This window comes from Phoxinus phoxinus, assembly GCF_949152265.1.
Source record: "Phoxinus phoxinus genome assembly, chromosome: 14".
In the NCBI taxonomy this organism is placed as follows: Eukaryota; Metazoa; Chordata; class Actinopteri; order Cypriniformes; family Leuciscidae; genus Phoxinus; species Phoxinus phoxinus.
This window is the reverse complement of record NC_136889.1, coordinates 31,732,334-31,755,489: the sequence shown is the minus strand read 5'-3', so window position 1 is coordinate 31,755,489 and position 23,156 is coordinate 31,732,334. Positions and strand designations below refer to the sequence as shown.

The following is a 23,156-nucleotide window of genomic DNA, read 5'->3' as shown; positions in this document are numbered from 1 at the left end:
CTGCCTGGAGTTAAGTCGTTTAGCTGATCTGATATATTCAAGGTTCTTATGATCGGTCCAGACAATAAAGGGTACCCCCGAACCCTCTAACCAATGACGCCATTCCTCCAACGCTAACTTGACTGCCAGCAACTCTCTGTTACCAATGTCATAATTACACTCAGCAGGAGATAAACGATGAGAAAAAAACGCGCAAGGATGCATCTTGTCATCCGTGGGCGAGCGCTGGGAAAGAACCGCTCCTACCCCCACCTCTGACGCGTCGACCTCCACCACAAACTGACGTGATGGATCAGGGGCGATGAGAATGGGAGCTGAAACGAAGCGGCTCTTGAGGTTGGTAAATGCAGCTTCAGCTGCACCAAACCACCTGAACGTCGTCTTGGTGGAGGTCAAGGCAGTCAGAGGAGCGGCTAGTTGGCTGAAATTGCGAATGAAACGCCGGTAAAAATTGGCGAACCCCAGGAACCTCTGTAGGGCCTTACGGGAATCTGGAGTTGGCCAATCCACCACAGCCTTAACCTTGTCGGGATCCATGCGCACCCCCTCGGAGGAGATGATATAACCCAGAAATGGAACCGACTGTGCATGGAACGAACATTTCTCCGCCTTGACAAAAAGCCCATTCTCTAACAACCTCTGGAGCACTCGCCTGACGTGCTGAACGTGTTCCTGGAGAGAAGAAGAAAATATCAATATGTCATCCAGGTAGACATATATGAACTGATCTACCATATCTCTCAGCACGTCATTAACGAGTGCCTGGAAAACCGCGGGGGAGTTAGACAGACCGAAAGGCATGACCAAATACTCAAAGTGCCCCCTGGGGGTATTAAAGGCAGTTTTCCATTCATCCCCCTTCCTTATGCGAACCAAATGATAAGCATTACGTAAGTCCAATTTTGTGAAGACGGATGCTCCCTGCAACCGCTCGAAAGCTGAAGACATCAACGGCAAAGGATAAGTATTCTTTACCGTGATGTTGTTCAACCCTCGGTAGTCAATACACGGTCGCAGAGAGCCATCCTTCTTCCCCACAAAAAAGAACCCTGCCCCCGCTGGAGAAGAGGAAGGACGGATGAACCCGGAGGCTAGAGAATCAGAAATATATTTCTCCATGGCCTCCCTCTCTGGTACCGAAAGTGAGTATAACTTGCCTTTAGGCGGAGACATACCTGGCAGTAAATCTATAGCACAGTCATAGGGACGATGCGGAGGGAGAGAAGCAGCCCGAGACTTACTGAACACTTCCTTCAGGTCAAGATACTCACGTGGCACGTTAGATAAATCCGCGTGTTCATCCTGAAACACAGAACAAGACACAGAAGAACACGCAGACAATAAACAAGAAAAATGGCAAGATTCGTTCCAGGCTAACACAGAATTTCTACGCCAGTTAATGTGTGGGTTATGGAGTACCAGCCAGGGATGACCAAGCACCACAGGAGCAGAAGGAGTGTCAATTAACAGAAAGTCAATGTTCTCTGAGTGATTACCAGAAGTGACCAATTTTACAGTGACGGTAGAGTGTGTCACTGAGGGTAAACATTGTCCATTTAATGCAACCACAGAAATGGGTTGAGAGAGCGCCACTATAGGTATCTTAAGTCTGTGTGCCAAATCGACATCTAAAAAATTACCCTCAGCTCCTGAGTCAATAAGGGCTTCACAGTCAAAACTCTGAGTCTGAAGACGTAGACACACTGGAAGATGAGTGGCAGAAAAAGAGGATTCAGTTCGTGCAACCCCACCCGTCAGTAACCTCTTACCTACTAACGGGTGCTGGCTTTTACCGGACACTGCAGCGCGATATGACCGGCGGCTCCACAATATAAACATAATCCCCTCTCTCTTCTCCTCTGCTTCTCTCGCGATGATAAGCGGGATCTGCCCAGTTGCATGGGCTCAGATTCAGGAAGAAATGAAGTAGCCTCGTCAGGAGAATTGAAAGCAGGATTAGGAGCATAAGTGGCGCAGCCTCGCGGTGACCGACGACCTCGTCGACGTAATCTGGTATCCACTTGAACCGCCAAATCAATCAATTTATCCACCCCGGCGGGTAATTCCAAGACGTAAATCTCGTCCTTTATGTACTCAGAGAGGCCGTATAAAAACATATCCCATTGAGCTTCGGCATTCCAGCCACATTCTGCAGCCAACGTACGAAATTCAATAGAATAGTCAGTTACCGTACGTTCCCCTTGTCGCAGTTCTGCAAGAAGACGCGCCGCGTCTCTGCCGGAAGCAGCGCGATCAAAGACCTTTCTGAGCTCATTAGAGAAAGCTTGAAAGGACGCACAACACGGAAGTCTCTGCTCCCAAACAGTCGTTCCCCAGCTACCCGCTCTTCCCGTGAGCAAGGTAATCACAAAAGCCACCTTGGATTCCTCCGTAGGAAACGCGGAAGGTTGAAGCGAGATGTATAACGAGCACTTGGCCAAAAAAGGACGACACAACTGCGACTCACCGGAGTAGAACGCCGGAGGCGGAAGGCGGGGTTCGGTGGAACGAATGGACTGGATCACTGGAGCCGGTGGATTAGCCGCGGCCTGTAGTTGAAAAGCAGCGGCATCCATTCTCAAATGCTGTACCTGTGTCGTCAGTTCAGAGACTTGGGTGACTAGCGCCTGAACAGCACGACCCGTGGCCATAGTCTGTTCCTCCTGTTGCTGGAGACGAACATCGCTCCGTGCAAGTACATCCTGCAATTCCGCCGTGCTTGCTGGATCCATATATGGTCGGTTCGTTCTGTCAGAAAGAGAGTCGTAGATCCAAATGCAAGCAAACAGTTTATTGGTGACAGGCGGAACAGGTACAAACTCAAAACACCACGTTGACAGGCGGGCGACCTGAATGCCACGGACCCAGGAGAGTGAATAGTGACAGTAAATAATACTGCGAGGACACAGACAGACGTCTAGTAGAAGGGTACTCCAGACGATCTCCAGAAGCCTGGACGCACAGACGAGACCGAGGAAACTCCGCTAGGGAACTCAGACATGAACTAGGTGAGAGAACACAAACAAGAGTGACGAACCGACACCAAGCATAATTCACTCCCGCTAGATATAGGCAGCTAAACAAGCAGTAGTGATCAGCTGCAGCTGGAGACTGATAATATGATCAGCTGGTTACTAGGCAACCAACAAGCACTACACACACAGACCCCACACCTACAAACACACCAACAGATCTACAAAATGAACACCCGGATCGATGAACCGTGACAAATGCATTATTTTTCTAAAAAAGTAACTAAGTAATGCAATTAGTATACTTTAAGGGAGTAAAGCAATATTGTAATGCATTACTTTAAAAAGTAATTTTCCCCAACACTGCACCCAACGCTGAACTTCACTGCATGTACAAATGACAAAATATGGTTGTTTTCATCAGTATTTAGAGTGCACGTGTCAGCATACTAGCGTACATGCCGTCTAGTAGGAATTGTTGTTCACAAGTCACGACTCACTAATGACCTCCCAGCAAGCAATTTTGCATTTAAAAGACATCTAATAGCCGTCCAAACACAGCCCTGACGTCTAGGCTGAAACGAGGCAAAATTTGCGCTGTCAGTGAAAATTTAATAGACGTCTAAACCATGACCCAAGAATAGACTAGTCATCAATTAGAAATCAACGAAATTAAATGAGTGAAGAAATTAAACCAAACACCTTGTAATCAGAGGTGGACAGTAACAAAGTACATTTACTTGAGTACTGTACTTAAGTACACTTTTTGAGTATCTGTACTTTACTTGAGTATTATTTTTTCTGGAAACGTTTACTTTAACTTCACTACATTTGAAAGACAAATATCTTACTTTTTACTCCACTACATTTCTGTCAAGGTCCTTGATTAGAAAGCAGTAACGCCAGGGATGATTTGGGTCGCATTTTGGTTGGAAATGAAAGTCTGGTTGACGTCAGAACTCGACTGATGTTGGTTTCTGACGTCAACTCGATTTTCAACCACAATACAACGTCTGTCCAACGTTGGAGATTAACGTCAATCTGACATTGGATTCTGACATCAACATGATTTTAATTTTCAACGTTGGGTTTGGTCTTCTAAATGCGATTTTTGTCATTGTTTTGGAGCACACTAGTTTATAGATAACAGTACGACTAACATATTCATAATAAAAGCCAAAAAACTGGGAACAGCCATTTGGATGTCCGAAACCATTGTGGACGTTATTGAGTGACTTATTCAATCCCACGACTGGAACTGTGTTATAGAAATACATGTGATATTGATATGAGGGTAGACAGGCAGAGATTCAGAGGCATAAGGTACTGTAAATTGGTTATTACATGCAACAATGCAACAATAATAAAACAATGATTTGACATTTACTTTTATACTTAAGTACTTTTAAAAACGAGTACTTCTGTACTTTTACTTAAGTAAACATTGGTCTTAACATTAACAACTTTTACTTGTAACGGAGTAATATTTGACCAGTAGTATCTGTACTTTTACTCATGTAAGGAAGTTGTGTACTTTGTCCACCTCTGCTTGTAATGAGTGTTGACTTTGCTGACATGATGGAATATCATATATCACAAGTTATTTTGGCAAAAACAACATGTAACCAAATTCAAGTTTATTTAGGCTAGAAGTGGCTACTCAGCCGGTGTCACGAGATGGTAAGGTCCAAGTGCAGTTTAATGGGGTAATCACAATCCAGCCAGGCAAAAAGTCAAAATCCATACAATCCAAAACATGACACGAACACAGAAGTGCAAACTGACATTAAACAAGGACTCCACGACAGTCACTGAAACAGACAGGGTATAAATAGACAGATACAAGCAATGTGAGAACAGCTGTGTGCAATAATCAGTGATGAGTACAGACAAGGATTGTGGGAAATGCAGTTCATGATGTGACGGTGACGGTATGGGGAAGAGACCTCTAGTGGACACCCAGGGTACACCAACCAGACACTGTGACAGCCGGACTATATCGGGTCTATAGTTAACCGAGACTCTGACGGCTATTGTTTGCTGGGCTAGCCTTCTTTATCTTACAGCAAAGACGTGTTCTGCGTGTTGATCTACTCGATTATAATGTGGGATGATATTCTCTTGACATGATACCACAACATGAAGCTCCTAAAGGGATGGTGATGGGAAAAAAATATGAAATGGGAGCAAAAAAATACTATTTCAATGTTTTTTTGTATTCCCTCGAGAAACTTTGCATTCGCTCGCAAAGAACTCAAAAGTTATCAGAGTGAACGCAAAATTTCTCTGAGGAACGCTAAACGTTTGGGAGAAAACAAAAGCATTGAGATCATTTCCCCTCCCATCTAATATTTTTTTCCATTACCATGTCCCTTGTGTTTTGTGATTGGTTCAATATTTTCCCCCTCTTATAAATGATATGTGATCTCTTTATGAACTTTTTGAAGCATCACAGTGGTAGTTGCGTAGCTGTCAATGGAGGGACAGAAATCTCTCAGATTTTATCAGAAAGATCTTCGTTTGTGTTCTGAAGATGCACGAAAGCCTCACGGGTTTGGATCGACATGAGGGTGAGTAAAGGACGACAGAACATTACTTTTTTTGGGTGAACTAACCCTTTGAATCAAGTTTATTATAGGCTACTTAAACATGTTGAACAGAACAGGCTGGAGTGATTGAAGTAAACTAATTTACATAAATAACCTATAAAACAATCATTAACCAACTGAATAAATTAACATGAATAATTACAGATACCTCCATTTATTAAAATGTAGAAATATAGATTTATTTCTGCACCTAAACCCCTTCAAAAAGCACACCCTTGTATCTTATTTACCCATAAAGGGAGCATATTAGTACCTAAATGGTAGATATTTTGTACCTTTTTGAAAAGATACCAGCCTTGTGACTGCTTTTGTACCTTTCTTTTTGAGAGTGAAAAATATTATATTTAGGTACTATATTTTGTTGTAATATTTGCTTTTTTATTATTTAAGAAACAAACCATCTCAAATGCAATAGAGCCTGCTTCATTGTGCAGGTTTACAATGTAGGCTAGCCTGTATTTACTCTATTTAGCCTATAGCTATACGTGGTTCTCCATTTAGGGCTTTCCTTCTCTGGGAATTATCTAAATATACTGATATAAGCCCTATAAGTTACAAAAGTCGCAACAAATGTTTTAATTATTTACTTTAGGAGTATATAGGCCTATGTGTGTCTTTTGTTAGTTAATAATTACCCCGTTCACACCAACCAATCCAGTTAGCCACTTGCCCTTTGAACTTGAGCGCCATGAAACAATCGGAACTTGTTTAACGTATCAATATATAGGTTATAAACAACTGACTAAACATTTATAATGAAAACATTTTGGCATATATGCTTCAAATTACTCAATTACACAGCAGCGCCTGTGAATAATCGAGGCTACCAGCAGACGGCGCTATAAGCTAGCCAACATGTGACTACACACTCTGTGACGTAAGCGCACAGGAAACAGGGACCCATCAACTTCCGGTGGCCATATTGCGGTGATACAGCGAGTTTTTGTGAGGGAGCTTCATCATGATTTCTTCTCAAGCTTATGGCGATAATGGAAAGATGAAGGATTATCACTACTCTGGTCCAGTGGAGCATAAATTCTCTCCTTATGCTTTCAACGGAGGGTAAGAAGGAGTTTCTTTCTTGTCTTCATCTTCCTTTCGCGCCGAACATGACAGTTCACTGCAGAAATCCTCTTACAAACTCCTTATAAAGTCTATTTAGTGATTCCTGCTTCTGTTATTTTATCCATATATATATATTAAGCTTGGCATTATGTAGTTAAATTCAGTCGTAAGGGTAAATAATAAGTGTGTATGACGGGTGTGCTTTTTATTTTACTTTCACTATCATAACTGCAGCATTTGACGGACAATAACGTTACAAGCAACTGATTTACACTTTCTCAAAGACAAACATATTAGTCAAAACTGCTGATATCTGCATTAATAATGTGATATGTAAGTTATATTTCATGGTGTAGTGATGTTTCTGCCTGAATTGTGCGGATTCATTTCGTTGGTGAAATCATCATAATTATTATTATGGGATATAACGTTATACATATACTCACTCATGCATACAGTGTTGGATACGTTTCTCTAAAAACCTTAATTAATTTAATTACTAGCTACTAATCAGCAGTGTACGTAGTAATTACTCTTTCTAAAATGTAGCAATTGCATTACTTAAGTTATCATCCCAATCAACCTCGACCAGTTGAACACTACAAGGCTAGACATGAAACTGCAGCACTTTTAATTATTTTAGATAAATAATATAAGATTGTATAAATTATTCTTGAACTGACCAAAGTATTTAAAGGGATAGTTCATCCAAAAATGAATATTCTGTCATCATTTACACACCCTCATGTCGATCCAAACCCGTAAGTCTTTAATTCATCTTTGAAACACAAATGAAGATATTTTAATGAAATCTGAGAGATTTCTGTGCCTCCGTTGACACGCTCCGCAACTACCACTTCGACGCTTCAAAAAGACGACATTGGCTAATTTTCATCTTTGGGTGAACTAACCCTTTAAAGGGAGAAAGTTACATTAAAACACACATTTTAACATGATCAAATGTGAAAGTTTAATGTTAAATTCCCTATTGCTTTATATTAAACGGTTCTATAGTCTTCTTTGCTGTATTTAGTGCAATTACATCAGAAGTAATTGGAATAAAGTTTCAGAAAAATTAAGAGTAATCTCTTACTTTATTTTTACAAGGGAAAAGTAACTAAATTACATACAGTTATCACTTAGTAATGCATTACACCCAACACTATATATATATATATAAATATATGTGTGTGTGTGTGTGTCATTTATTTATATATATATATATATATATATATATGACACAGACACACACACTATATATATATATATATATATATAAAAATTATTTTGTCATATATATATGACAAAAAAAGTGTGTATATATATATATATATATATATATATATATATATATATATATATATATATATATGAGACACACAATATATATATATGACAACAACAACAAAAATATATATACAAGACACACACACACAAAATATATATATATGACAACAACAACAACAAATATATATATATGAGACGCACACACACAAAATATATATATGACAACAACAAAAAATATATATATACGAGACACACACACACAAAATATATATATATATGACAACAACAACAACAAATATATATAAAGAGACGCACACACACAAAATATATATATATGACAACAACAAAAAATATATATATACGAGACACACACACACAAAATATATATATATGACAACAACAACAACAAATATATATATATGAGACGCACACACACAAAATATATATATATTCTGAACAAAAAAAAGTTATGGACTGCAGCTTTATATATATATAAAAGCTGCAGTCCATAACTTTTTTATTTTCTTCAGAATTTATATAATGAACGAGTACATCATGAATCCATTTTCCAAAGTATTTTTGCTTTATCCCAAATCACTAAGGTGGTACCCCTGTAAGTTTTAGGCTATAACTATAATAAGTGTTTATATTACCGTTTTGTTTATTAACCGCTAGAGCACCAAAAGTTACGGACTGCAGCTTTAAGTAAAATCCGGAGATGGTCCTGTCTGTCCTCCTCACTGTAGATGGTAAAGAGTGAAGCTCTGTTGTGTTAACTACTGTGTGTTTCCCTGAACGTGTCCTCAGGACGGTGCTGGCGGTGGCGGGCGAAGACTTCGCTCTCGTGGCGTCCGACACGCGCTTGAGTGAGGGATACAGCATCCACAGCAGAGACTCCCCGAAGTGCTACAAACTGTGAGTTATCACACCAATCATCACACAAAATAAAAGATATATATATATAATATAACCTGTCACTTATTGTATAGCCTATATGTCATTATTTTTAACCAAACTTAATTGCACAGTACACGTGAAACTCGAAAAATTAGAATATCGTGCAAAAATAAATGTATTATATTAACAAATATATTATATAGACTCATTATATGCAAAGTGAGATTTCAAGCCTTTATTTGTTATAGTTTTGATGATTATGGTTTATAGCTTATGAAAACCTTTTCACAAGAATTTGGGGTGTTCATAAGCTTTAAGTCATAATTATAACAAATAAAGGCTTGAAATATCTCACTCTGCATGTAATGAGTCTATATAATATATTAGTTTCACCTTTTAAGTTGAATTACTGAAATAAATGAACTTTTGCACGATATTCTAATTTTTTCGAGTTTCACCTGTAAAATAAAATAGAGTAATTTAAAGATAATCGAGGAATGATGAATGCCATGTGGATACATCTGTGAGCGTCACATATTTGATATTTTGAATCTATTCTTTCAAATGGTTGTGACTGAGTTAACCAAGCAAACAAACCCACCAACTCTCCTGAAGCCTAAATCTGAGATGTTTTAATAAAGCATCAAAATACAAATCAACATAAAGCATTAAACTAGTGACACTGATTGATTACACTTCCTTTAGGAAGCAAATATATTTAGAAGCAAGAATATTCCTTTATCGTCGCTGTCGTGCGGAAAACACGTATCTCCAAAAATGCTACTTTTCGGGAAATGGAAAAAACAGTATTTGTACCGTATTGGGTAGTAACACTTTACCTGAAGGGGTGAGCATAAGACTGACATGACACACGTCATGAATATGAAGGAGGTTTTATGCATGTTTAAAACAACTGTCATTCGCTCAATTATGACATTTTTAATGCAAATATGACATTGCTTGAGTTGAGATGTCTTTGTTATGACAACTTGACATAAACCAATACATCATAACCTATCAGTGTCTTTGACAACTTGCCATTACCAAGACAACATAACCTGTCATAAACATGACATAGCAGATTAATTATCAAACTTAACAAACCACTTAGCTTTATGGATTGAATTTGTCATTAAAATTTAATTTTTGTGACAAATTCAATTTGTACCACTGTATTTGAGGTTATAAAGCCTCATGACGGCCAACATTACAATGTAATGTTAACCCATAAAGGTAATAGTTTCATGTGTATGACATGTTACGTTGTCTTGGTAATGTCAAGTTGTCATGACAAAGACACTGACAGGTTATGATGTATTTGTATATTGCATGTTTATGACAACTGTCATTAAGTGTCATACGCTCAATTGCAATTGCATTTTTAATGCAAATATGACATTGTTTGAGTTGTCTTTGTCATGACAACTTGACATAAACCAATAAATGTCATAAATAATGAATAATAAATATGTCATAATAAATAAATACAGTGGTACAAATTGAATTTGACATTAAAATGACATTTTAATGACAAATTCAATCCATAAAGCTAAGTAGTTTCTTAAGTTTGATCATTAATCTGCTATGTCATGTTTATGACAGGTTGTGTTGTCTTGGTAATGTCAAGTTGTCATAACAAAGACATCTCAACTCAAACAATGCATATTTGCATTAAAAATGTCATAATTGAGCGAATGACAGTTGTCATAAACATGCATGAAACCTTCATATTCGTGACGTGTGTCATGTCAGTCTTAAGCACACCCCTTCAGGTAAAGTGTTACCCAATAGGGTAATACTGCATTGTCAAAGTTGATATTGTGGCTTTATGTGGACAGACACTTGCATGTGACATTATATTATGAACATTTTACCAAAATTAAGCTCATATGGAGTTATAAGGTTTTTGACCAGCAAATTTCTGAGAATTTCACACGGCACTTAGTCATGATAGAGGTGGGCGGAGCTATGAGGTTTGACTGACAGTTTGAGGATCCAATGGAATTACGAGGTTTAGTCACAAGCTCTTTTAAGTCTTTTCTTTGGTTATACATTTGCAAAACCCACAGACATACATAAAGGATGACCATTAGTAATGATTTATGAAAAAAAAGATGAATATTTGTATTCATACATAACTGTATGGAGAGTTTCAAGTTAAAGATCAGATTGCTGAACCTCATCTCTCTTCATTCCCGTACAGGACAGACACTACAGTGATTGGCTGCAGTGGTTTCCATGGCGACTGCTTGACGCTAACCAAAATCATTGAGGCGAGACTGAAGGTGCGCTTGACAAACACAAGCTAGAAAGGAAAATAGTGTCATAGTATCTTCTGGTCAGATCATGTTCAGCGAGCACACTAACAGAATGGCACAGATATGAATATATTTTTATGTTTCCTTCCCTTATAGATGTACAAGCACTCCAATAATAAGGGCATGACCAGTGGAGCCATCGCAGCCATGCTGTCCACCATCCTGTACGGCAGGCGTTTCTTCCCTTACTACGTGTACAACATCATCGGGGGTCTCGATGAGGAGGGTGAGTGTGTGTCGACGGGGCGAAGCCTTGCAAAGATGCTTGTACAGATTTATCTTCCTCAGGCTCCGAAATGTGTGATTGAGTTTATTAGGCCCCATAGATGGCGCTTTTCATCTACACAGTACCGCCTCGGCTCGCCTCACCTCGACTCGCCTTTGTTTGGTTTTCCACTGTGTAAAAGTTGTACCGGTACCTGCTTCCAGGTACATTTTTTCGTATCACCTTCAGCGAGGTTCTAAGCGAGCTGAGGCGATACTAAAACGTGACGTGAAACACGGCAGACTGCTGATTGGTCAGAGAGAATCGTCACTATTCACTGCGTCATCATTGCACGCGCCAGACTGAATAACCCCGGCATTTTTAAATAGTTTTGCCAGAGATTGCGTGATATACCCATTACTAATATTATGTAAAACAGCATACACTCGATTTCTTCCATTGTCCTGTGTGTGTGGGTAGCGGGTGTGTGTCGCGTCGCTATGACGACCAGGTACTATTGTGGAGGTACAATCTGCAATGGAAAAGCGAGCCGAGTCGAGCTGGTACTGGTAATGGAAAAGCGCCATTACACTGCATGGTTCAAGTGACCCAATTCCGTTTTTTTCCTCTCGTGTGGCTCAGATCGGATACGACCGGCGAACGTGTAAGCAGGAAAAAAGCACATGGATTCCGATATTCTCAGATCGGTTTCAGGCCTCACTCATATGTGGAAATAAATCGGATATTAATCGGATACGTGCATTTGCGTGTGCCATGTAAGCAGACAAATCGGATATTCCCCAGTAAATGCGAGTCGCACGTCATTAAAAAGAGGACGTCCACTCAGATAACTGTGATCGACTTATTAACGGCGCGATGGAGGACGAAGGCGCAACACATTGGAGCTTTTCTCCGCCTTACGAGACCAATGCTTTGCTGACCTTTGAAAATAGTGCGGAAAGTAAAACACGGATAATTCGAGATGTACGAATGAGCTCCAACCAGTGTTAATTTCGTTGACGAAAATTTTTTTCTCAGACGAAAACGAGACGATAATAAATAAAAAGAGGTTTAAATGACGCATCACTGGTAGGTACATGCAGCTGACTCCAAATGTGGATGCGCGTTCATGTTTGTGGGGGGGCGTAGCTTTGGACGGAGCACTGACAGGAGGAGGCGGAGCTTAGAAGAGGTGCCACTTTCAAATCTGGCTAGCTCTCCAACATTACCTACTCTAGCTTTAATATTGATCAAACAACAAAATAAAAAGAGAAAAGCATACACTGCTGTTTAATAGCTTTAATAAGGATTAATTATATTTAATTTATACAAATAAATATATCTGCTTGAAAGAATAAAGAATGATGTAAGTTAAAGACTGTATAATCATTCATTGGAGGAAAAAAAGACTGTTCTACTTTAGAAGTTTAAGATATTATTTTGTGTCACAGTGCTAAATCTGTGTCTGTGTTGCATGTTCAAATTTTAAAAATGATTTATATTAACAGGTTAATAGATGTTTTCTGCGGGAATATTTGGAAATTTTAGAGAAATTCGAAATTAATGCATTACAATTAAACTAAAGCCATTCTATTTTAGTCGACTAAAATCTTATTGTATTTCGTCGACTAAAACTAGACTAAAACTAAAACAATTCAGATGACTAAAATATGACTAAAACTAAAATGCCATTTTAGTCAAAAGACTATGACTAAAACTAAATCAAAATTTGCTGTCAAAATTAACACTGGCTCCAACGTCACTCGAATCCACAGCCAAAAACAAATCATCCACCCGCCACTCACTCACCCGCACCAATCATTCTCTCTGATTTAAGTATCCGCACCCGATGGGCAACTTACTATTATTCTTATGTGTTGTAACGCGTGAGGATAAATGGATTATCATCATCACATTCAACGGCGGACTCGGCGACGGTTGATGTGCGCATCTCTGGTATAATACACTGATGAATGAGCGCTGCTTTTAAATGAACATTTCTTTAAAACAAAATTTATTTGACAGAATTTCATTTGCTTAATGGCATTAACAGGCTTTACTCCCTTGAAACTTAAACTGGAATGGAACATGCTCATATTTGAGAGAATGTAGTTCATATTTTCGTTAATAATGATTTATCATATCCAGGCGCCGCGACCCACCCGGAATTAATCAGAATGTTATTTTTATTACTTGACATATCGCGCTGTTTTACTTCATTTCCCGGGTCAGAACGTCTACATTGGGTTGTGTCGGCAGTGTATAGTGTAAATGCAAACATCGGATACGGGTCACTTTTAAAAGATGATGTAAGCGGGTCATCAAAAAAATCTGATATAGTCAGCAAATCAGAATTGGGCATCAAGACCTGCAGTGTAAATGCGGCCTTATACACTCTTTTATTGGTAACACTCTACAATAGGGTTCATTAGTAAATACCTTCAGGTCTGTAGCCTGCCTATTGAAAGGGGGGGTTCTTTTTTTCCAAAAAGTGGACCTTTTTGCAGTTTTTCTCCTCCTTTTGTATTTAATTATGAGGTTCAAATACTTCATTTTGGTGACCCTTTATGCACTAATTTGTAAAAAAAAAAAAAAAAAAATTCCAGCATCACCAGCAAGCACCAAACCATGAGCTCAGAACGGATCATTAATACGTTTTAATAGGCTACAATATTTTTGTAAGTGGAGCTCGTTACCTCTAGAATTTTTTTTACATTTTAAAGATAAATTCATTAATCTGCTGCACTTTGAGTCACCTTAATTTACTGAAGACTACAAATTATATTATAATATTATTCTCAATATGTAGGCTACACATTTATATTCACCTGTGCCTTATATGATGAAAACGGCTTGGTTAATGTTTTTTGTCCCCTCCCCTCACAATGACAGTAACGTTAGCCTTAACTAATTATTACATTAAGTTACATGAATCACGTTACATAGGCCTATTTTCAGTTAAAAATTGTGAAATTTTACAAAGTTTGTTAGTTTGCCTGATTATTTCTAACATGTATGACCTAAAACAGCTGTCAAATATGTAAGGGTTAATGCCCGACGAGGTGTCCATTGTCAGGTTTTAATGGACGACGGCGAGGTGTGAACCGGCCGACGCGCAGCGGAGGACGGTTGCCTCCGCCGAAGTCCATTAAAACCTGACAATGGACACCTCGAAGGGCATTAACCCGCTTATACCATGGTCACTTGCCAAATAACACATTTTTAAAACATTAGTTTATATTTTAATTAGTTTTACAATCGAAATCTAAAGTTACAAGTTACAAACAATAACTTGGTTTCCTTGGTTACGCCTGACAGTTTATTTAGGTGTCCTCTATCACTTTTTAACGGACACCCTGCAGCCAATCAGAATCGAGTATTCACCCAGACCATCTTATCTTGTACTTGAGCATAATCTACTGACGCGTCGAGGTGCGCCTCGCGCTGCTGCTAAAATTCGCGCTCAGCCGCTTTTGTGAACATATAGCCCGCCTACTTTGATTTGATTGGTCGTCTCAATTATTCTGACATTGACGGGCAGTGACGGACCAATGAGGCTCAGATGAACACACACACCCTGTCCTCTGTTTCTGACGTGCGCTCGGTGCGAAGCTATCTGGACGTGTGTGTGTGGTGTGCTGCGCGTATATCATATTCATTTGAAACAGCAACCCAGAATATTTGTCACAAGCATTGATTAAAACAATGATGACAATAATCACATGAAAAAAACTGACTTAAATTCTGGACCTTAGGCAGTGAGGGGGGGTTCTTTCAAACCACCCGATTTATTAATCTTATTTTCAAGATTTACTAATACATTATTAAAATCAAAGGTTGTATTTGTTAACATTAGTTAATGTACTGTGAACTAACATGAGCAAACGATGAACAGCTGTATTTTTATTAACTAACATTAACAAGTACAGTCATTTTTAGTTTTTACATGAACTAATATTAACTAATGAACCTTATTGTAAAGTGTTATCTGTTTTTTTAATAAGGCAAGACACCTCAGGTGAATAGGGTAAAACATTTACTGTTAGATATCACCATAATATCTTATTTGATTGATTACATTAAGTATTGCATACTTTATTTAGTATTAAAAGTTTCTGCAATGTTATGTTTGAATATACAAATGAGGCATTAAATAATTAATTATGCACTAGCTTGCATAGATTTCCTAAACCGAGATCTGCACGTTGGATAAAGCCAGGATCTTCTGGGACTGTAATACTGGCTCAGATATAATTGATAACACATTAAAGTTAATAATTCTTCATATAGGCCTACATAAAGCTAAAGTAATGTCTAAAACAGCCTCCTTAATTTTTTTGTAAAGATCTTAAAATATTCCATGAGTCCTTGAATTCAATCACTAGAAATGCATAAAAACGTCTCTTTTGTTGAAAAAAATAATTTGTAGAATGTAATGCTTTACTCTGTATAAGGTGAGATCTGTTATACGTTATCCCCAATCTCTCTTTGTTTGATGGTAAATGTCATTGTAAACTTTAAAAGTTGAAAAAAATAAAATAAAGCCAGGATCAATTTGATTTTGTTCCAGTTAGAGGTTTTTACAGAGTGGATCTTCACTTATTTTTCAGAAAGTACTGTCAACAGCCAGAAAACATATATATTTTCACCATGTTTAAAAATGTTCTATAAATCAGGTGAATAATATATGAATGAACCTCGAGAATACAGATAGGAATAAAACTAGTAAAGTAAAGTTTGGTGTGTGTAAGTGGAGATTTCTGACCTTTACAAATGTGTTGACATTGAAATTTACAGACAAATAAATAAAAATATTACATAAAATTGTATTTTGGATGATTGACTTCCACTAGCCAAATTAGGCCAAACCACACAATTGTCCAGTGCATGAAAACCAATGCTTTTGCGTTAATAAACTGGATTGTCTTTCAATAGCCAGTCTGTTTTCCTCATTCCAGGTCGAGGTGCCGTTTATAGTTTTGATCCAGTTGGTTCTTACCAGAGAGACTCTTACAAAGCCGGAGGATCAGCGAGTGCGATGCTGCAGCCTCTTCTGGACAACCAGGTGAGACCGCTCAGTTTCTGTCCACCGCATCTTTACAGAAAGAGATGTGTGTCATCTCGGTGTCATTCAATTCCTGCTTAATATTGCAATGCAAACTGCTATTTCTTATAGTATGTGACCCTGGACCACAAAACCATATTTGGTCGAGATACAACTATTGAAAATCTGGAATCTGAGGAGCAAAGAAATCTAAACATTGAGAAAATCTCCTTTAAAGTTGTGCATTTATGTTCACGATTGTGCTGCATTCACTCACAAAAATACATGTTTTATATATTTACGGTAGGACATTTACTAAATATCTTCATGGAACATGATCTTAATATCCTCATGATTTTTGGCATAAAAGAAAAATCGATCATTTTGACCCGTATAATGTATAGTTGGCTATTGCCACAGATATACCCGTGCGACTCCAGACTGGGTTTGGGATCCAGGGTCACATGTGTCAATGTTTTGTAACACATTGGTTTGTAGCGCAACTAGTTTTACCGTTGACTGCACTTTGTTATTCTTATACCGTCCCTTCTTGAAGGCTTGAACTATTTCCTCTTGTGCTCAGATCGGCTTCAAGAACATGGAGAACGTGGAGCAGCTTCCGCTGAGCCAGGACAAGGCCGTGCAGCTGGTGAAGGACGTCTTCATCTCGGCCGCTGAGAGGGACGTCTACACAGGAGATGCTCTCAAGATCTGCATCATCACCAAGGAAGGCATTCGAGAAGAGGTCGTGCCACTCAGGAAAGACTGAGACGCCAAAATTAGCCTGTTTTTCTTTCTCTCCTGTTGCATCCTTCAAATCCGCTGTTCTTTTTATATTCCTTCTCAAGAATAAATGCGTTACCAGTATCACTATTGTCTTTCTTTTCTTTTAATTCAGTGTTTTGTCTGTTCTAGAAATACATTCATGGGAAATTTTTTTTTTTTTTGTTAAATTCATGTTTGCATATATAGATAATGCAAGGTCTTGAGCTGACCCACAGACATGAACAACTGATTTCCATCTGTGCTTTGTTTTATACATGTGAAACTCAAAAAATTAATATGGTGCAAAAGTTCATTTGTTTCAGTAATTCAGCTTAAAAGATGAAACTAATATATTATATAGACTCATTAAATGCAAAGTGAGATATTTCAAGCCTTTATTTGTTATAATTGTGATGATTATGGCTTACAGCTTATGAAAACCCCAAATTCAATATTATAATATTGTGAAAAGGTTTTCATAAGCTGTAAGCCATAATCATCAAAAATGTAACAAATAAAGGCTTGAAATATCTCACTTTGCATGTAATGAGTCTATATAATATATTAGTTTCATCTTTTAAGTTGAATTGATATCCAGCTGATATTTTAAGTCACTACTTGAGCAAAAACCTCATTATTTTACCGTCCTATTCTCAAATGCATCCTGTGCTTTTTGCCATTGTATTATTTTTATGCTTTAGGATCATATAAACATTAGTGTTTTGTTTAAAACGATAACCAATATACATTTAAAATATTTAGGTCTAAATTTAAGACTTGCATATAAAAGTTTCATCCTTTTGAATTAGCCGCTGCTCAAACATGTAAAGTTATTATACGGTTTAAAAAATAGGACAGTGTCCTGTCAGCCGGAGCCGTGTGACGCACAGCATGGACGACGACACACAACAATTGTTGGTGGGACTGGAGGTGTGTGACCCAGATCAATCCAGTGATCATGTGGCACACATCAGGCTTGAGACCATACGGACACATTTTGCATATTATTTTTTTTTTTTTTTTTAAAGGAATCCAAGATTATTTATTGTTAGAAAGAGATGTTTTAGCAAACGTGCACAACATTTACATAATTAGAAATCATAACATTTCATTTAAAAATCTCAAAGACACTTTAAAGTCTTAAAATGAATAAAAATATTGCCATCCAATATTTATAATGTTTGCTGTTGCTTTATGAATATGCTGTGGTTTCTCTCAAAAAATTATAAACCATAAAATACATTGTACATTTTAGCACCTAAAGATTATATAAAAAATTCACAGACAACATATGTTCACATTCATGGCACAATTCAAACGGGACCAGAAAATAATTATTTTCTCCCATTCACTTGCATTGACGCTTTTTCAACTTTGAGGTCCAGCGGGGTTTTACGGAGGGGCGGGACTTACCAGCTCTATAGATTATCATGACAGAATATGCTAATCAAATGACTAGAAGATAACTACACATAAACTTCATAAATTCATCAACTAACCATTCAGAAATGTTCTGTTGCTTCTACATGTTGTCACTTCTTCTTGAGTCTTTCTGACTCCGGTTTGAACATAAAAGGCGAAAAGTTTTATAAATTTTCAGTGCGCGCATGTGTGTGTGTGAGATAAAATAACATGAGCTCTTGAAGCTCCGCCCCCTGTGCTGGAAGCAGCAGCTCATTTGCATTTAAAGGGACATACACAAAAACTGCGTTTTTGCTCACCCTCAAAAAGTGACAATTTTAACATGCTATATAAAAATATCTGTGGGGTATTTTGAGCTAAAACTACACACACACTCTGGGGACATCAGAGACTTATTTTACATCTTGTGAAAAGGGCATTATACCACCCCTTTAAGTTATGTCCATAACTATCTATGAGACCGAACGATGACCGTCACTTACAGTTTTTCTCGATTGCTTAAACACATTTCTTGAAACTATGCCTCATATTCTCAAAACAGTAAACACAAATCCATAACGTCTCACCCAATTCCCCAAACATCCTCTTTTTAGGTCAAAATGAAGCTCTACACTCAAAACCATTCACTCTTGCTGAAAAACCAAACTTTGTCCTCGGACTGGACACACAAGCCATCAAAATCACACACACTACAACATAGTCTTACACACTGGTGCAATAAATTTAAAACAACATTTCCAAAACTGGTAAGTTATGTTGCTTGTGGATCCCCCCCTCACAAACCTTTTCACATGATGAACACAAAAACACAACCAATGGATACATTGGCATATTTTTATTCATTCATGTACTCTTGTAAAAGTACTTCTTTTTTTTTTACTCTCTCCTCTAATTTTTTTTTAAATATATTTACTTGCGTAAGATATGTGTGTGACCATCATGTGACAGTTAAAGAGCACACACAAACCTTATTCAAATATGGAATTGTATTGTAATGGTAAAGAGTGTTGGTCGTGACAGGAGCGCCTCCACTAAAGGATAAAATATGATGAACAAGTCTAAGAATGTTCCACGTATGGTTGAAAAACCATCATTGGCCTAGAAAGATAACAGTCTGGGAGTCAAGTCTATAAAGGCGGAAGGATGCTCTCTCTTCACTGTCATTCTGTGTGACTGTACGACTGCTGGCCTTTTCTTGCTAGAAAATAAACCTCATCAAAGACAATTGGAAATGTTTGTCTCTTATTCAGTGACAGAATTTTGTTTGCCAGCACACCTCCCTGAAGCTTCTGATGATGGAGGCGACGGTGAAGTGTCTCAAATTCTGCCTTACTCGTAGCCCAGCCTCCCTCATAGTCATACCTTGGACAAGGACATGGTCAACTAAAGTGGCTTGAATTTCATCCGAGACCACTTGTCTTCTTGCCCTTCCCCTTACCTTTCCTCCTCCTCCTCCTCCTCCTCCTCCTCCTCCTATCCCCCCTCGACTTCTTTCTTCATGTCTTTCTGGATCCATTGTTCCAAAACTCAATAAACTGATTCGGGCCCTTTTATCTATCTAGTGAAGGATCTGATTGATGTGTGTTAAATTTGGACTCTTAGTGTTTTCACCTAGGGAATTGTGTGCTAACTGAGCTGAAGCTGTGCTGACTTGAGCGAACAATACTGAATACTAGTGCTTTCTAAATGACCACATGGTGTAGGCAATGAGAAATGAAGGGATTTGTGTTTATAGTTTAGTGAAAAGGGTGTGCTTTTTGATAAATGGCATTATAGTTTTGAAATTTTAGTTCAAAAGCCTGGTTATAGTGTTTAAGCAATCGAGAAAAACTGTAATATAGGAAAGCAAGAAGTTATAGCATAGTTTGAAATTCAGCAGATCATCCATCAAGTTCTAACACGCCCTTCTTTAAAAGGGGTAAGGATACTTATATCAAATAATGAGACTAAGTTTGATACTTGCATGTCTCGCCCATTTGAATTAAACTGTCCTGATGCAATTTGTTGAGGCTCCAGACAGTTGATCTTGGTTGATGTGGTCTTGATGAGAGAGAGCCAATGGGAGTCAGAGTCTCTTTGGGGAATGGAAAGACAAGGCCGCAGCCTGGCACCAGCTTGGGGGTCCTCGGGGGACTTCTAGTTCAGCATCATCTTCACATTAGGACTTCTCAGGAAGGACCACGAGAGTAAGAGAGCGTAAGAGAGAGAGGCGGATCTTGTGATCAGTGATTTTATAGCGTGAAGATGTCACAGCCTCTGGGGGTCTGTGAGCCAGTAAGATTTACGGCCCATTGTGTTCTAGGAGACATTTGAATATGTAATTTCATTGGGTGTTCAAGAGAAGAATGTTCAAGATTCTTATAATACTAATGCGTCACAAAGTTAGCAAAATGTAATGTAAATTCACAAATGGGGGACGAAGTTTGGAGTTTATAGAGACCAAACGTGCCACACATGATGTTGGTTAACCATAGTTTGCAAAGTTTGAAACATTAACCCATTAGAGTTTACAAGAAAGCAAAGGCCAAACCACATGATCATGAGGTGGGAAAATTAGATGCATGTTTATACATTTCTCAAGTGGTTACAGGGGTGGACAAAGTACACAATTCCTTACTTGAGTAAAAGTACAGATACTACTGGTCAAATATTACTCCGTTACAAGTAAAAGTTGTAAAGACAGATTTTTACTTAAGTAAAAGTACAGAAGTACTCGTTTTTAAAAGTACTTAAGTATAAAAGTAAATGTCAATGCATTGTTTTATTATTGTTGCATTGTTGCATGTAATAACCAATTTACAGTACCTTATGCCTCTGAATCTATGCCTGCTACCCTCATATCAATATCACATTTATTTCTAGAACACAGTTCCAGTCGTGGGATTGAATAAGTCACTCAATAACGTCCACAATGGTTTCGGACGCCCAAATGGCTGTTCCCAGTTTTTTGGCTTTTAGTATGAATATGTTTGCCTTGTTATCTATAAGCTAGTGTGCTCCAAAACAATGACACAATTTGCATTTAGAAGACCAAACCCAATGTTGAAAATTAAAATCATGTTGATGTCAGAATCCAATGTCAGATTGACGTTAATCTCCAACGTTGGACAGACATTGTATTGTGGTTGAAAATCGGTTGACGTCAGAAACCAACATCAGTCGAGTTCTGACGTCAACCAGACTTTCATTTCCAACCAAAATGCAACACAAATCATCCCTGACGTCACTACTCTCTACTCAAGGGCCTTGACAGAAATGTAGTGGAGTAAAAAGTACGATATTTGTCTTTCAAATGTAGTGAAGTTAAAATAAAAGTTTCCAGAAAAATAATACTCAAGTAAAGTACAGATACTCAAAAAGTGTACTTAAGTACAGTACTCAAGTAAATGTACTTTGTTACTGTCCACCTCTGAGTGGTTATATATATATATAGGATTAACATGGTTTCTTTCTCGTAAAACTTGTTATCAGTCTTAATGTGTCCTGTAGCTCAAACAGTATGGCGCTGGCGACGCCAAGGTCATGGGTTCGATTCCCAGGGAAAGCAAGAACTGACAAAAATGTCAAATGTGTACCTTGGATAAAAGCGTTTGCCTAATGCGTAAATGTAAAATGTAACAGGATGCCAGTGGGTGCTTCATTTGTGATGTTAGTTTTGGGGGGAGTTTCATAGACCTTTGTTGGGAGAGTGAGTTTGCTGGATTATTCGTTAAATATAATGAATTGTTAGTGCGTGTCTGATTGATTGGTCCAGACGCTACAATATCATCTAATAAATGTGCATACCCAAACTGGAGGGGCATTCGCGGTGCCCATCTCTGCCAGTTTGGCAAAACCGACATTTTGAGTGAATCATGACAAGCCAGAGGTCAAGTCACTCAAAAATACACAAAAATAAACAAAAGATTAACTGTAACGAATCACGGTGTTTTAATTCATTATTGGAGTTGAACTGCAAGATTTAAAAATAAACTACCTGGAATTTAGTTGAAAAACACAAGTAACAATGGCATTAACATATAGATTGTGATTAAACACCATTCATTAATCAAATAAAACACTTCCTTAAACTGTAATTCTTCACAAATAAGCTGCCTGGTATTAGTTAAACACAATTAACCAGATACCCTTGACGAATCACTCTTCATAATCATCTTTGAAAATAAGTCTGCGAACAGAACTCCTTGAAAATCATATAGTCTATTAGAAAATGATATCCACCATTCAACGTGCGCACACGCAGTAAAACAAGATGGAAAATGTGTGTGCTGCGAACCAACGACAAACACCCGTAAACACACTGTAAAAACTGGAACTAATCTCTCCGTTCGTCTCCTTTATTATTGTTGTGGTTGATATTATGTGATGTATGATTAGTCTTGCACTCTAAAAAATGTTGGGTTGTTTCAACCCAATTTTGGGTCAAATATGGACAACCCCAAACGTTGGGTTAAAAATGTAATTTAAAAATGTAACCCAACTGCTGGGTTTGTCCATATTTGACCCAAAATTGGGTTGAGTGTATGTTCCCGTTCTCTGCAATAAAAAAGAAACAAAAGTGAAAAAAAACTT

At 38.0% G+C, this 23,156-nt stretch overlaps 1 protein-coding gene across 1 annotated transcript; it reads left to right on the top strand.

Annotated features, from left to right (window-relative positions):
* The first annotated feature begins 6,423 nt into the window (after positions 1 to 6,423).
* Positions 6,424 to 17,264, top strand: psmb1 (proteasome 20S subunit beta 1). Its single transcript, XM_079634721.1, has 6 exons — positions 6,424 to 6,643; positions 8,741 to 8,848; positions 11,034 to 11,115; positions 11,245 to 11,374; positions 16,312 to 16,418; positions 16,981 to 17,264. The coding sequence occupies exons 1-6, from the start codon at positions 6,543 to 6,545 to the stop codon at positions 17,164 to 17,166; spliced, it is 714 nt and encodes a 237-aa protein (XP_079490847.1). The 5' UTR covers positions 6,424 to 6,542; the 3' UTR covers positions 17,167 to 17,264.
* Positions 17,265 to 23,156: the final 5,892 nt, after the last annotated feature.